A 13,917-nucleotide genomic window follows, 5' to 3' on the forward strand; every position below is an offset into this window, starting at 1 on the left:
AGTGTTTAAAAGAATACCGATTTTGTGTCATTATTTTGGGGCATAAGCTAGCCAGGCAGCCATGAGCCGGGCTGTGGGAAGAGGCCCGCAGCTCCTACAACACCTATACTCCGGAATACTTGGTCCGCAGCTTGTCATTAACAATATCTGGGACAAGTTCCCTAACTTCCGAATCTGTCATCTCATCTATCAAATGTGATGACGTTCTCTTAGGAATAAAGATAAAACATGAGAATACCAATAAAACGTTGAAAATTCTGAATCAATTTAATGTTTTTCAGCAAAAGTTACATATTTTCCTTAGTCACGGAGTATTTAATCTTAATACGAGACAGATTATCCCACGTTTTACAAATGTTTTCTTTGTAACGCAATATCGCTTCAGTCATCACTGTCACTTTCCGATTCACTCAGCTGCAAATCACTTCCTAAAACAAAACAAACAAAATCGTAGTCATTAAAAATTTGAACTGTTAATATTTAATGTATTCATTTAGCTTTATCAAAAATAAATGTGCAAATGTTATATCAAAAGCGATTCTGTTAATCTAGCATTTTGTAATTGATAATATGATTGCTTATCATATAATTCAGCCACATATCTGGTAAAGCAATCAATACTGCTTAGAAAAGAGACACCATAGCAGCGAACTCCCAGTGCCACTTGTGCTAGCCTCCTCTCACATGCTGATGACATCGTCCTCTTTCCACTATCGGCTTATCACATCAAGAAATGAGATAAAAATGCTTTTAAAAATCAAACTATTATTTTCAAGAGGAAAAAAATTATAATACCTTTAATTTAAAATGCATTCCAAGCCATTATGGAACAGATGTTAAGGGTCACTAGACTAGATGTCATTCAATGTCAGAATGCTTGCCTACTCTGCACAGGGCCTGGGGTTCAACCCCTAGTACCATAAAGAATATCTAATAGCCGACTGTCTGTGAGCTTAGTCACTGAGCTAACATCTCAGTGAAGCAGGAAGATAGGAAACAGATACCTAGCAGGGACAAATGCTGTGAGGAACTGTGGAGAAACAGCAGGAGAGCTATTATAGATACTGTTGCTGGGAGAGCTTTAGAAGAGGCAATATTTGAACAGAAATTTAAGTCATTAAAAAAATGGAGGCATAGTGTCTAACTGAAGAGAACAAGTATATGCCCAAGGCGTGTGTAGAGTGGTTGTGAGTTTTTAATTATGCATTTTTTGGTAATTTCACACATGCATATAATATATTTACATCATTTCCACCTCAAACTCACCTCTACAACTAACTCTTCCTGGATGCCTCCCTCCCTGACAACACATCATTTTCCAAACTTCATATCTTAGTTTTCTTTTTAATCCTCTTCTTTTTAAAAAGATAATCCACTGAGTCCAATTAGCTCTGCCTGCATATACAAGGGTGGAGCTTGGATCACACCTCTGAAGAAAACTGACTTTCCCAGAGTAGGCTTGCAGTACATGCCAGAATAGGGGTGGGACTTACATGATTTTGTTTGACTTGCAAAAGGGCTACTGTGGCTAGAGTGGGACAAATGAGGAAGATAGGGAACGAGGTCAGAAAGACCAGTAAAAGTCACAGCAAGGATTGCTTGAAGCAGAATAAGAACGCATGGGACAATTTTAACCAGGCAACTAAGGTGAAGCTAACTCTACATTGGTGAATACACAGGCAACTAAGTTGAAGCTAACTACATTGGTGAATATACAGACAACTAAGTTGAGGTTAACTATATTGGTGAATATACTGTAAGAATATAGAAGAAACATGGAAGAAGGGAGAGAAGTGGAGTCTTTACAGCTCCTCAGAAGAAAATGCCAGCACTGACTGGGGCGTGCCAGCAGAACTGTCACTTCGTCCTCCATGCGCCGTAGTTTAAGTGTTAAGGTATGCCTTTATTTTCATATATCCAGTTTAGAATCTGGAGTAGATTCATGACTGTCTTCGGTCCTGGAAAATTCTAAAGTTTTCCATACTCTCCCTTCTAGTCTTCATGGAATTCCTAGTATACAGTGTTTCATCATTGCCATCTATTTCCATACCTCTAAACTGTCTCTCTTATTTTTTATTTTATACTGTGTTCTGGAATAGTTTCATAGTATTATCTTCCATCTAATTCATTTTTCACCCATGTCCATCTTGACTATTTTTATTGACCTTTTTCAAGAAATTTCCATGACCTGTCCTTTCAAAAGATTTTTAGACGTTTATTTACTCACATGTGTGTGCATTCATGCATGCACGTGGGAGTCAGGGGTCAGTTTGTGGATGTCAGTTCTCTCCTTCCACCATGTGATTTCTGGAGACTGAACTCAAGTCAAAAAAACTTGGTGACAAGTGTCTTTACCCACTGAGCCATCCCACTGATGCAAATTTATTTTTAAAATGATGGAACTCAAACTCTGGGTCTTGTGTATGCTATGCAAACACTTTTCTGTAGAGCTACTTTGTTATTTTCAAAATTTGTTGCATTTTATTTATTTCTGCTTTCCTTTCCTTTATTATCTTTTTAAAGCTATGTTTTGGATTAGGTGTGGTTGTTCACACCTTTAATCTCAGCACTCAAAAGGTAGAAGAAGATGAAATTTTTTTTTTTTTTTTTTTTTTTTAGTTTGAGGTCAGCCTGGTTTACAAAGTGAGTTTCAGGCCAGTCAGACCTACATAATGAGATCTTGTCTCAAAATGGGAAAAAAAAAAAAAAAGAAAAAGAAAGAAAGAAAAGAATTATGTCTTCATAGTATCTTTCTTAGCAACACATTTTTTTTTTCTTGTTTCAGAATTCTGTTTGCCCATTTTGAGGTGAAGTTTGCCTTTTTCTCTACCTTTTTAACACTCTTACAGGATTTCGAGGTTCTTTAAACCCAGCCTACAGTTTCATTTACCAGAAACAGATTTTGCAATCACATTTAAAGATTGCTATCTTCTGAAGATATGGTAGGTCCCTTCAATGAGCCAGTGAATAACAAGGCTGTAAAAGCAATGGGTTGAGAAACAGCAGCAGCTGTCAGCATGCAAATGGTGCCTTTTCCCAGCTTCCTTTTACTAACTGAAGATCATCCACATATCTACGGATCTTTCCCACCTCACCCTGCCTCCACCACACACTGTCTACTTCCAAAAGAAATCATAACTTAACTTCCCTACTTATATCAAGCAAGTTTGTGTGTGTTCATGTGCATGCAGAAGACAGAGGTATTGCCATCTACCTTTTTCTTTTTCTCCCTCTCTCCCTCCCTCCCTCTGTCTGTCTTTCTTTTTCTTTTCTTTTTAGACACAATCTCTCACTAGCCTGGAACGCAGTAAGTGCGCTTATCTAGTTCCAGGGATCTGCTTGCCATCACACCCAGGTTTTGTTTTTGGTTTTTAACATTGATTCTAGGGACTCAACTAACGTCTGCTAAGCACCTTATTAACTGAGCTATCTCTCTAGCTACATAACAAGCACTTTGTATGTGTATGTGTATGTATGTGTCTGTACATGCAAGGGCAGTCAGAACACAGCCTTGGACATTGTTCTTCAGGCACTGGGATCTGCCAGCTAAGCTAGACTGGCTGACTGCCTGTCTCTGCCTCCCCAGCAGTAGGATGGCAGGCATGCAGCTCCCCTGTGGCCACATACAGTTTTTAACATGGGTTCTGGGAACTGAATTCAGGTCTTTATACTTGCATAGCAAGTGCTTTACTGACAGAGCTCTCTCCCAACCAACATTCCAAGCACTTCTTTTTTTCTTTTTAGCATTATGTAGTATCATTTTTTTCTCTGATAATTTTTTATTACTTTATAAATAATAGGAATCAAAATTTCCACTTCCTCCCCTTCTCCAACTTCTTTCCAGCTCCCCCACTCACCTTTCTCCTCCCCCTCCAGTTCTCAAGAGAGGGCAGGGTACCCTGCCCTGTGGGAAGTCCAAGGCCCTCCCCCCTTCATCCAGGCTTAGGAAGGTGTCCATCCAAACAGACTAGGATCCCAAAAAGCCAGTACATGCAGTAGAGACAAATCCCAGTGCCATTATCATTGGCTTCTCAGTATGCCCCAATTGTCAGCCACATCCAGAGAGTCCAGTTTGATCCCATGCTCGTTCAGTCCCAGCCCAGCTGGCTTTGGTGAGCTCCCATTAGTTCAGGCACACTGTCTCAGTGGGTGGATCAATTCCTCATGGTCCTGACTTCCTTGGTCATATTCTCCCTCCTTCTGCTCTTCAACTGGACCTTGGGAGCTCAGTCCAAGCACTTCTAAGCTAACCTTTCTTGAAAGTTATCCATGCTGCTTCCTACGACTCCCCTTTAAACTGAAAACCAATACCATTAACAAATCCATTTTTTTATGTTTGTACTTCAATTCTTTTCTTTAAAAAAGTTTTGTTCTGCTTTTTAAATTTATTTTAAAAATTTATTTAATTTTATTTTATGCACATGTGATATCTATCTGCATGCATGCCTGTACACCACCTTTGTGTAAGCCCTGGGAGCCCAGAAGAAGGGGGCATACACCCCGGACATGTCTGTAGTCTGTTACCCCAGTACTGGATCCCTAGAACTCACTGGCCAGCTAATCTAGACTAATCAGTGACTTAGAGGCAAAGTAACAAAACTTGACTAAAAATATGGTGGAAAGTAATAGAGTGAGACAACTGAAGTTGACTTGCAACCTACAAATGCATGCATGCCTGTACATACACATATATACATGTACACTACACATAAACAAATACATAAAAATAAATAAATAAAGCAATATAATTATGTTAAGGTCTAGTCTCTACTGTAAAAGAAATTGCAAACTTTGAAAAGTTTAAAGCAGGAGAGGTGATAAATTATATTTGAATCATTTAAAGATCGATATGGCTAATAATATACACAGTGGATCAAAATGGCCTTGACTGTATACACAAGACTTGCATAAGATCAAGCCAGTCAAGCATGAATGTAGAAGGGACTTACAAAACCCCACCCTGAGATGAGGCGTTATTGGTAGTTGATGGTTGCTAGAAGGAAAACTCTGAAGTTATCTTCAGAGATGCATCCCTTGGAAGGTTGCTCTTGCTTCAGCTAATAAACCTACAGCCATGTACACAAACATACTGGCAATACACAGTGGACATTGCAGTTAAGACAAGAGAGAACATGAAGTTAGGAGGAAGAGCTGGAAGCAGTAGCAGGAATCAAGGAAATGAGCCGAACTACAGTGGTAGTAGTAGAGACAAAATGAAGTAGATTAACTTGAAAAATATTTAGGAGGCAAAGTCAACAGGACTTGGTGAAGTATTAACTACACAAAAAGAAAAGAGAGACACTCACCCCAGAATACAATGGACTTCTGGTTTACATAATGAAACAAACGTTGCCGTTCACTAGGCAAAATTCAGTGAGCCAAAGAATATCAGGTTAATTTTTGGACAAAGCATATTTGAGGTGCCTTTTACTAGGAGATGAAGCCAGACCTATCTGCTCAGGACTCAGAGGTCTGCATGGAGATATGTACTGGACAGTTACCTACATATAAGTATTGGCTGAAACAGAAGCATGAGGTGGCTATCTAAGGAAAGAGGATAAAATAAGAAAACACAGAGGAACCCCAACTCTAATGATAGAGTAGATTTTAAACAGAAAGAGTAGATTTTAAACATGGCTAATGGTTATAAAATGAGACTCTTAATTGACTAAATTTTAGTTCCCAACAAACATGGATACACTGCAAATCCTGTTTTAGTTACTTGTGGTCATATATACTTACGTAAAGTACTCATCAGTAGGCCACTGTTGTCATGAAATCTATTGCGGCTAGCATCAGTATCTGGAGTCCTGTACTGTGGCCTGGCAGACATGCTAGAATGTCCTGAGCTATATGTCCCTGGACCTGAAGGAGAGGATTGGTCATCATCTTCTGAATCGCTAGAACTATCCTCACTGCTTGAAGATGAGGTACTTTTGGAATCTGATGAACTGTCGCAACTACTCATCTGGTCCATTAGACTAGCTTCTGCCTTCAGTTCTGAAAGAAGAAATATAGGTAAAATAAATAGCACGAAGAAACACAGTAACATATAAATGCATTAGCTTTTAAGAAGACTTTGATAAAAAATAAATAAAAATACATATTACAGCATCTAAATTAGCATTAATTTTAAAAAATGTCCTGTAGCATTGCTAACCAAGAGACTCCAAACACACAGCCTGTTGATGTTGCCCTTGGTTACTCGGGGGTGGAAGGTAGGTCCTTGCTGTTGAAGATATCATGTGCTTCAGAAACAGGACCCAGAGACTCCTGAGCCAGAACCAACCTGAATGCCCTCTCTCTGAAGACTAACTTTCATGGTAACAGAAGGTGCCATGTAAGCTTCCAATGGAGAGAGGCAACCAGCAGCCCTACCTAGCTCCCATTTGCCTCTGAACAACATCAAGGACTAGCTTGACACGATAACCCTAAGAGAGCAGTGATTGTGCACACACCTTGGTGATACCAGCTGCTTTCTAATTGTATGTAAGACCCAGTCAACCAGAGACAGACGATACCTGGTACTGGAAACCTACTTAACTATGCGGTGCTAGTGAAGCCATGATTATTGGAAAAGAATCTACAACTACCAATTGACTAAAAACCAGTATAATTCTTGATAACAACCATCTATAAACATTTGTCCTTGCACCCACAGATAAGTGTAGTCTTTGCCCCTGACTGAAGAAACTTCTCCTTGCAACAGGCAAAGATCATAACAGAAAACCACAATCAAAATGGAGAGTTGTGGAGCCCAGTACTAACAGAAACAGCTAAAAGACACTCCTGAACCTCAGGGAACACTGGGGAAGAGGGAGCAGAAAGACTGTAAGGCTCAGAGGGTCAGGGAGTTTGCTGTGAGATTGTGTCTCCTAGTAATATCAGGAGTCAGACTCACAGAGTTTACTGCCCAAATGACAGCTAAACAACGACACAAATGAGCATGGCAAACCGGACAAAGGAAAGTCCTTGTGGCCTCAGTTCTGCATGAAGAATACAGGCAACTGAGGAAATCTCTGAGTGAGAGAAATAGCCTTCACACACACACACATACACGCACACACGCACACACACACAATCATGGAGCAGTCTTTGTTGTATTAAGCCACAGACTTTCTTTCCCCAGGAACTGTACTTCAATGCTAGTAAAGCCCCTTTGTCAAGTTCACCAGTAGGAACTCTAGTTGGTGGAGATGTACCAAGAAAACCAAAAGGTCTGGAATTAGAATGTCATTTGAAACATAGCCCACAAAAGCAGGCAAGTATCTGCATGCTAAACCCGAACCATGACTGCCTGCTAAGCAAAAGATTTAAATATTGTCCCTAGAATACAAACCAAAATGAAGATGTGCTGGGAAGTTACCTATTATGCTGTAAATCAGGAAAATCATCACTTGAATGAGGAAAGCCCACATCAATTCTCAGAGAAATTAGATGTAAGACTTGTCTGAGAGGATCTTAAAATAACTTTCACAGAATGATTCAATTATAACTTCTCTTGAAGCAAATGAAAAAATTTTAAAAACTAGAAATTTTAAACACAGATCAAATGGAAACTGTAAAAATGACAGCCCAACCCGCTGGGTGGAGAGCCCACTTACCAGAGAATGAATAAACCACTGGAACTCCCTTGATCTAAAGCAGAAAATATCTGAAACAAAGCGAACAGGTCCCCAAAGATCTGCTGCAGAGTGACAAAAGTGCCAACATTTGTAGCAACTGAACTCTTAGAGGACAGAGAAAGGGGATTGAAAAATGATTGGGAGAAATAATGCCTGAAAACATCCTAAGGTTGATTAAAGACATCACCCATAGGGTCAAGAAGTCAAGCAAATCCCAAATAGAATAAACCCAAAGAAATGCATGCCAAGGCACATCAAAATTAAACATCTGAAAACTAAAGGCAAAGATAAAAGTTCTGAAGGCAAGAGAGACATGACCCATCACTGCAGAAGAATACTGTATAGGTCATATCATGTCTCTCAGTGGAAACTCGGAGGTAGCACAATGCTGTTTAAGTGCTGAAAGAAATGTCAGTGATGAACTCTCCGTTTACCAAAATTAGTGTCCAGTAATGAAAGAGTAATAAATTTCCCTAGAAAGGAGACTAAAAGTAAGTGTATTAAAGGAAGGAAAGTGAAAAGTGCTCCTCACTGAGCTTCTTGTTATGGTAGGTGCCCCTTACCAGTGTCACCCACTCTCAAGGTGCCTTTCAAGTGGGGAGAGAGAGATCTGAAGGCAGGGAAGGTCTCTGTGTGGTGGAGGGGAATGAGCATATGACACAGTGTGGTGCCACATACACATGCCTTCGCCCCATGCAGGTGCCAAGGGGAAGGGCAGCCTCAACCCAAGCACAGCGGAGCACTTTGAGACTGCAAGCACTCATGTGGCATTATTCCTTTTACTGGTATACTCAGCTTCCTGGTGTCTCTGAGGAAGTGGGGAATCTTAGCGCCTATCTAATTTCTTAAACTGAAATTACAGATAACTCAAAGATATAAATGCAAAAACTGATATACAAATTTTCTAGTGTAAGTTCTGAATATGAATTGGAAAAAGTGACTCAACCATCAGAGTGTGGTCAGTAATGGGGCTGGAAAGATGGCCCAGCAATTAAGGGCACGCTCTTTCTAAGGACCCAAGTTTAGTTCCCAGCACCTTTGTCAGGTGGCTCACAACCACCTGTAACTCCAGGTTCCAGGAATCTGATGCCCTCGTCTGGCATCTGCAAGTGTGGACCTGCACACATGTGAACATATCTTCCTCACACACACACATACTTTTACATACATACATATGAACATACATACATACCCCCACACACATACTTTTAAATTAATCTTTAAAAAGAAGTTAGTAGTACTGTAGAGTCAATAAGGATTCGATAGAATAATTTGATAGGATATAGTCTAGGGAACACGCTATAGAAGCATCTCCAGATAGAGAATTTTCCTTTGCCATATAAATTTAGGACACGAAAACTGTTCTTGGTTCATGTTAACTGATTCTCTCCAACCCTCTTCTGAATTATGACTTCCAAGCAATGCTTCAGTTGAGGTCTGACACAAAACACCACATGTAGGACCTTTTACTTACACCAAAGAATCACTCTTGAGGATACAATACAATTTATTGCTTTCTAGAACTTATTCCATTCAATGAATTGCTTTTAGGATTTAGTAGCAAGGACTAGAAAGTTTCTTTGAAACCTATGTTAATATATTATATATTAAGATAACATAGAAAACACAAATTACATCTTTATTTTTTGTTTTGCTGGCCAGTAAGCACAGAACTAAATTCCATTTTAACTTTAATAGTCAGAAAATTTACTTAAAATTTCCCTTTAATCCCTTAATTTTTAACTACATATATCTCTCTATATCTGTATATATATGAATATAAAGATATATATTATAATATAATATATAGCATGATTCAGATCTATTTTGGAAGTAGTCGTAATATAAAATAAAATAAAATTCAAAATTTCTTGTAATAAGAACTTGGAGTTGACAGCTTCCTTACTGCTTGTAGAGGCAAGACTAACCTGTTAGGGATTATGTACTTTACTGGGCCTAAAAGGGAAGGGGGAGTTATTGAGATACATGCAAATTATGATGACAGAATATAGAAGCAACTAATTTACTTTGATGACTGGGGTCTTGATGCTGTTACAATACTGTACCATCAATATCCTAACTGTAGCTGGGGGTTGAGGGGAAGAAGATTTAAGTTTCTTCCCTTTAAACGTTCTATACCTCCCCGGATATGCCTTCCTGCTAAGAGGGACATGGCAGATGAAACAACTCTCCTCCTGCTTCTGTTGGGTTGGTGCCTTAGATATCCACAACTAACTATAAATAATACATTTCATAGGAAGAGGCTACAAAGAACTGAATATGAAACACGTTTTTTGCCCCAAATGGTAATAAAAAGAAATTATCTGACATGAATATAATATGACAATTTATGTTACATCATTACCCCAGAAAAGGACACAATCATAAAATACACTGTTTTCTCACTAAGACCTATGGTTAGTTCCACTGCTAATGGAAATTCAAACTTTTACTCAATATTACTTACCTTTTATAAACTGACATTATATATACTTAGATTTTACCTCTTTCAATATCATCCATTGGAGATGCTGGAGACATCTTGTTTTCTGATGGAGAATGGTGTTCAAGATTGGAAGTCCTAGGTGGATTCCACATTTGTTGCTGTTGTTGTTCTAGTCTATACTGAATTTTACTACTTCCTTCAACTCTGCAATTAAAAATATCAAATACCAAGATAGGCAAGATAGCAATGCAACAAATTCAACTTACTAAGCTACTAATTTTTTTCACTTGTTTTTTAGAAATCTCTCAAATGGCATTTAAGAATCAAAATGTTAATTCATTTAACAAATATTTATTGAGCTCCTTCTATATGTTTGGAATACAACACACCAGTGCAATGACGGATCCAAATGGAACAACACAAAAACGAAACAAAGCAAGAACAACCCTACTGCTCAAACTGAGCAGACCATCAGTTATAAATGACTAAGATAAAGAGAAAATATGTGTAAATTTATCATTTCTATTAAAACTGAATCACTTCCACATTTTCCATTTGTAATTTTTAAACAGGCATGTCAACAATGGAGGTGTAAATACTTTTTCAACATTTTAATGAAGAGTGTACTTCAAGGTTTTGTTTGAGGCTTGCCTTTCCCATTTCCTGTGATCAAATCTTACCAGTTTTTCCTTCCCAAAGTGTTTAGCCTCTCATTTTCTCTCACTTGCTCACACTCTCCAAAATCTTGGTTTACACATTTTTTCAGTTTTCTAGATTGTTTCTTTTCATTCAGTTTCATTGCTGGACTAATGTTTCAGACCAGAGCTGTAAACATGCCAGTCCCTAGTTTGAAATATCTTAATGTGTAACCACTACCAGCAAGGAAACATTCTAATTTCTTAGTTAATATTCGAGGCATTAAGCTCAACCTTCTTTTACAACCTAAACTCTAATCCCCTGCCAACATCATTCCCCACTTTGCAATTCTTACACAAGTGCAGAGACAGATATCTGCTCTGTTTAAACGAATCTTATTTGCTAGTTCCCTAAAAAATCAGTTAGTTATATTCCTTCTTCCCACCTGCTTTATATATCCTTGTATCCTTTTGGATCAGTTTAAGAGAGCTAGGGCAGCAGGGACATTAAGAAACAAAGGTTCTCGGGTTTCTTCTCTCAGTTGAGGTTGACTTTGGGAATGACTACTTTTTAAAAGACATTGTCGTTAGTGTAAATTAGTTGCACAAAATAATGGAGTTTCATTATGACATTTCCATACATATATAATGTGCTTTGATAATATTCATTGTTCAATCCCTCTCCCTTGCTTTCTCCCATTATAGGAGCTTCTGTTTTAAACATACATTTAAGGCAATTCTTAGGATGTTAACTTCCTTTGAAGCAACATTTTTCTTTCCTTTCTAAACATTTATATTTAGATTTATTTATTTTATATTATGTGTGTTTTCTCTGTGTTTATGCATGTGTACCCATGAGTGCTTGGTACTTGTGGAGGTCAGAAGAGGGCCCTGGATCCCCTGCTATTGGAGTTACAGATGGTTGCGAACTACCATGTGGGTGTTGGGAATTAAACCTGGATCCTCTGCAAGAGGAACAGTGCTTTTAACTACTGAGAATCTCTCCAGCTCCAGCGGTAACGTTTTCCACAAGGCTTTCCTAAAAGTTCTTAGCAACTATGGCCTCTCCTTTTGATTCTCACAGTCATTTTGTCTATACTGTTTAACTTTTAGAGCAAATGCTTTTTATATTATCTGGTTTAAAATGTACCAAGTGTATCTAAAAAAGGACTTAAGGTGGCTATATTTTCCTATTGAATTTTAAATTAACTTACTTATTAGAATGATTAAAATGTATAAAATTAGAAATCTTAAGGTTAGTTTTTATATAACAAACTTTCCTTTTCCCAAATGCTCAATACATTTTTACTAATAAGGATGAAGTTATTCTGGACAGCGGAGAATGGGTCTGTTCAGCCCCAGTCTATGAAAGTACTACAAAGGTATACTTGCACACATAGAAGTCATTTTATACATCATAAGGTATTGTGATATTTTCACTAAGGATCATCACTAAATTTAAACTTAGAAAAATATTTAAAGTAAATTTTGAAATTTTACCTTTTTGTGTAAGTGTTTGTGTGTGTGGATATGTCTGTGAGTGTGGTGTGTGTAGACATAACATGGCATTGGTGGGCACTGAGCATGCTGCGTTATCACTCTCCACCTACTCCTGCTTCCAACTGCTGCAGTGCTGAGCTCACAGGCATGTTAGTGCACATGCCTGGCCACAGGTACTGGTATGTGAACTCTGGTCCTCACGCTTGCACAGCAAGCACTCGTTACAGATGAGCCATCTTTGCAGTCCCCATTCAAAGCTTTTTTAAAACATACCTTCTACTATAATTTGAACTAATCCATTAATTCTTTTTCCTTAGATATGTATATGTTGATAGAGTAATATATTTCAATATGCCACCTACCTTGTTTTTTTCACAGTGATGTTGCTGCTGAGTTTTTCCAGGCGGCACTCCCCAGTATCATGGTTAATAATCAAAATGCATTCTTTTAAGTAAGGTCTCTTGGAACCTTTGAAAACCGTGACTGGTGGAGTTGAACCCTGTTTAAAAAGTTAATCATCATTACTTGAAATTTATCACGACAATTCTATTGAACTGGGTGTTGAGTTTTTCTGGTACTATTTCTCAATCCATGTTATATATCAAGTCACTTAAAAACTTTTGAAGCTTACTACCCTTAAAGCAATAAGTGTGGCTTAAAACAGAAATACAAAGACACAAGTGGTTTAAAAAGACTGAGATCAAGGCACACCTAGTAGTGTTGGGCTCTATTCCCAGCTACTCAAGAGGCTGAGTCAGGAGGGTCCCAAGTTCAAAGCCTCTCTGGATTACAGAATGAGATCAAAGCTAGGTTAGGTAACTTATAGGGATCCTACAGTAAGATAAAATCTGAAGAAGAGGATTAGGAATGCAGTTCAGTGGTATGGCACTTGCCTAGCATGTATGAGCCTTTAGGTTCAAACACACATGGATATATGTACACACACACACACACACACATGTGCATACACACACACACACACACACACACACAAGCTGAGATCTCAAACCTGCTGTCACTGAAGAAAGGAAAAAGAAGATATAATTACCCCCAAACAGTAAGATTTGTTTTATTTGCATTAGGCAACTGGGATTCAATCTGATCTAATCTAAAAATATATTTACAGGAAAGGAAACAGAAATCTTGAATTATATTCCTATTTTGAGATGATCAAAAAAGCATCAATAAAGAACAAATCTTATTATTAATTTTCTTTTTTTTCTTTTTTTTTTAATTTTCTCCGTAGCTTTTTTTGGTTCCTGTCCTGGAACTACCTCTTGTAGACCAGGCTGGCCTCGAACTCACAGAGATCCGCCTGCCTCTGCCTCCCAAGTGCTGGGATTAAAGGCATGCGCCACCACCGCCCGGCATTAATTTTCTTAAGTATGATAACAACATATGGTTAACTAAAAATTGTAAAGTCCTTCCTTAACAATGCAGAAACAATGATTCAAGAAATGAGTTAAACTTTAGGATTTTTCTTTAAAATACACCAGAAGGGAGTGGTGAGTGAATAATTGCTCAGTAACATTTAGTTTTTCTAGTACATTATTTTTTACAAGTTAAAGAGAGAATGGGGAGATAGCTCACTTGTTAAATGCTTGCCACACAAGCTAAGGACCTGAGTTCTATCCCTAGCACCCACAATAAAAGGTGGGCATGGTGGTGCATATTCATGATCTTAGCACTGGAGAAGAGACAGGCAGGTCTC

At 38.2% G+C, this 13,917-nt stretch overlaps 1 protein-coding gene across 1 annotated transcript in view; it reads right to left on the minus strand.

Moving 5' to 3' along the window:
- Positions 1 to 282: 282 nt before the first annotated feature.
- The window catches only part of Eaf2 (ELL associated factor 2), a 39,740-nt gene continuing 26,105 nt past the window's right edge, over positions 283 to 13,917 (minus strand). The window contains exons 3-6 of the mRNA XM_057765397.1: positions 12,569 to 12,705; positions 10,130 to 10,275; positions 5,743 to 6,000; positions 283 to 428 (exon numbers count right to left, since the gene is read on the minus strand). Of these exons, the coding sequence (XP_057621380.1) occupies positions 382 to 428; positions 5,743 to 6,000; positions 10,130 to 10,275; positions 12,569 to 12,705 (588 nt within the window). The 3' untranslated portion in view covers positions 283 to 381. The remainder of the gene's footprint in view (positions 429 to 5,742; positions 6,001 to 10,129; positions 10,276 to 12,568; positions 12,706 to 13,917) is intronic.

This window comes from Chionomys nivalis, chromosome 3 (assembly GCF_950005125.1).
Source record: "Chionomys nivalis chromosome 3, mChiNiv1.1, whole genome shotgun sequence".
Lineage (NCBI taxonomy): Eukaryota > Metazoa > Chordata > Mammalia > Rodentia > Cricetidae > Chionomys > Chionomys nivalis.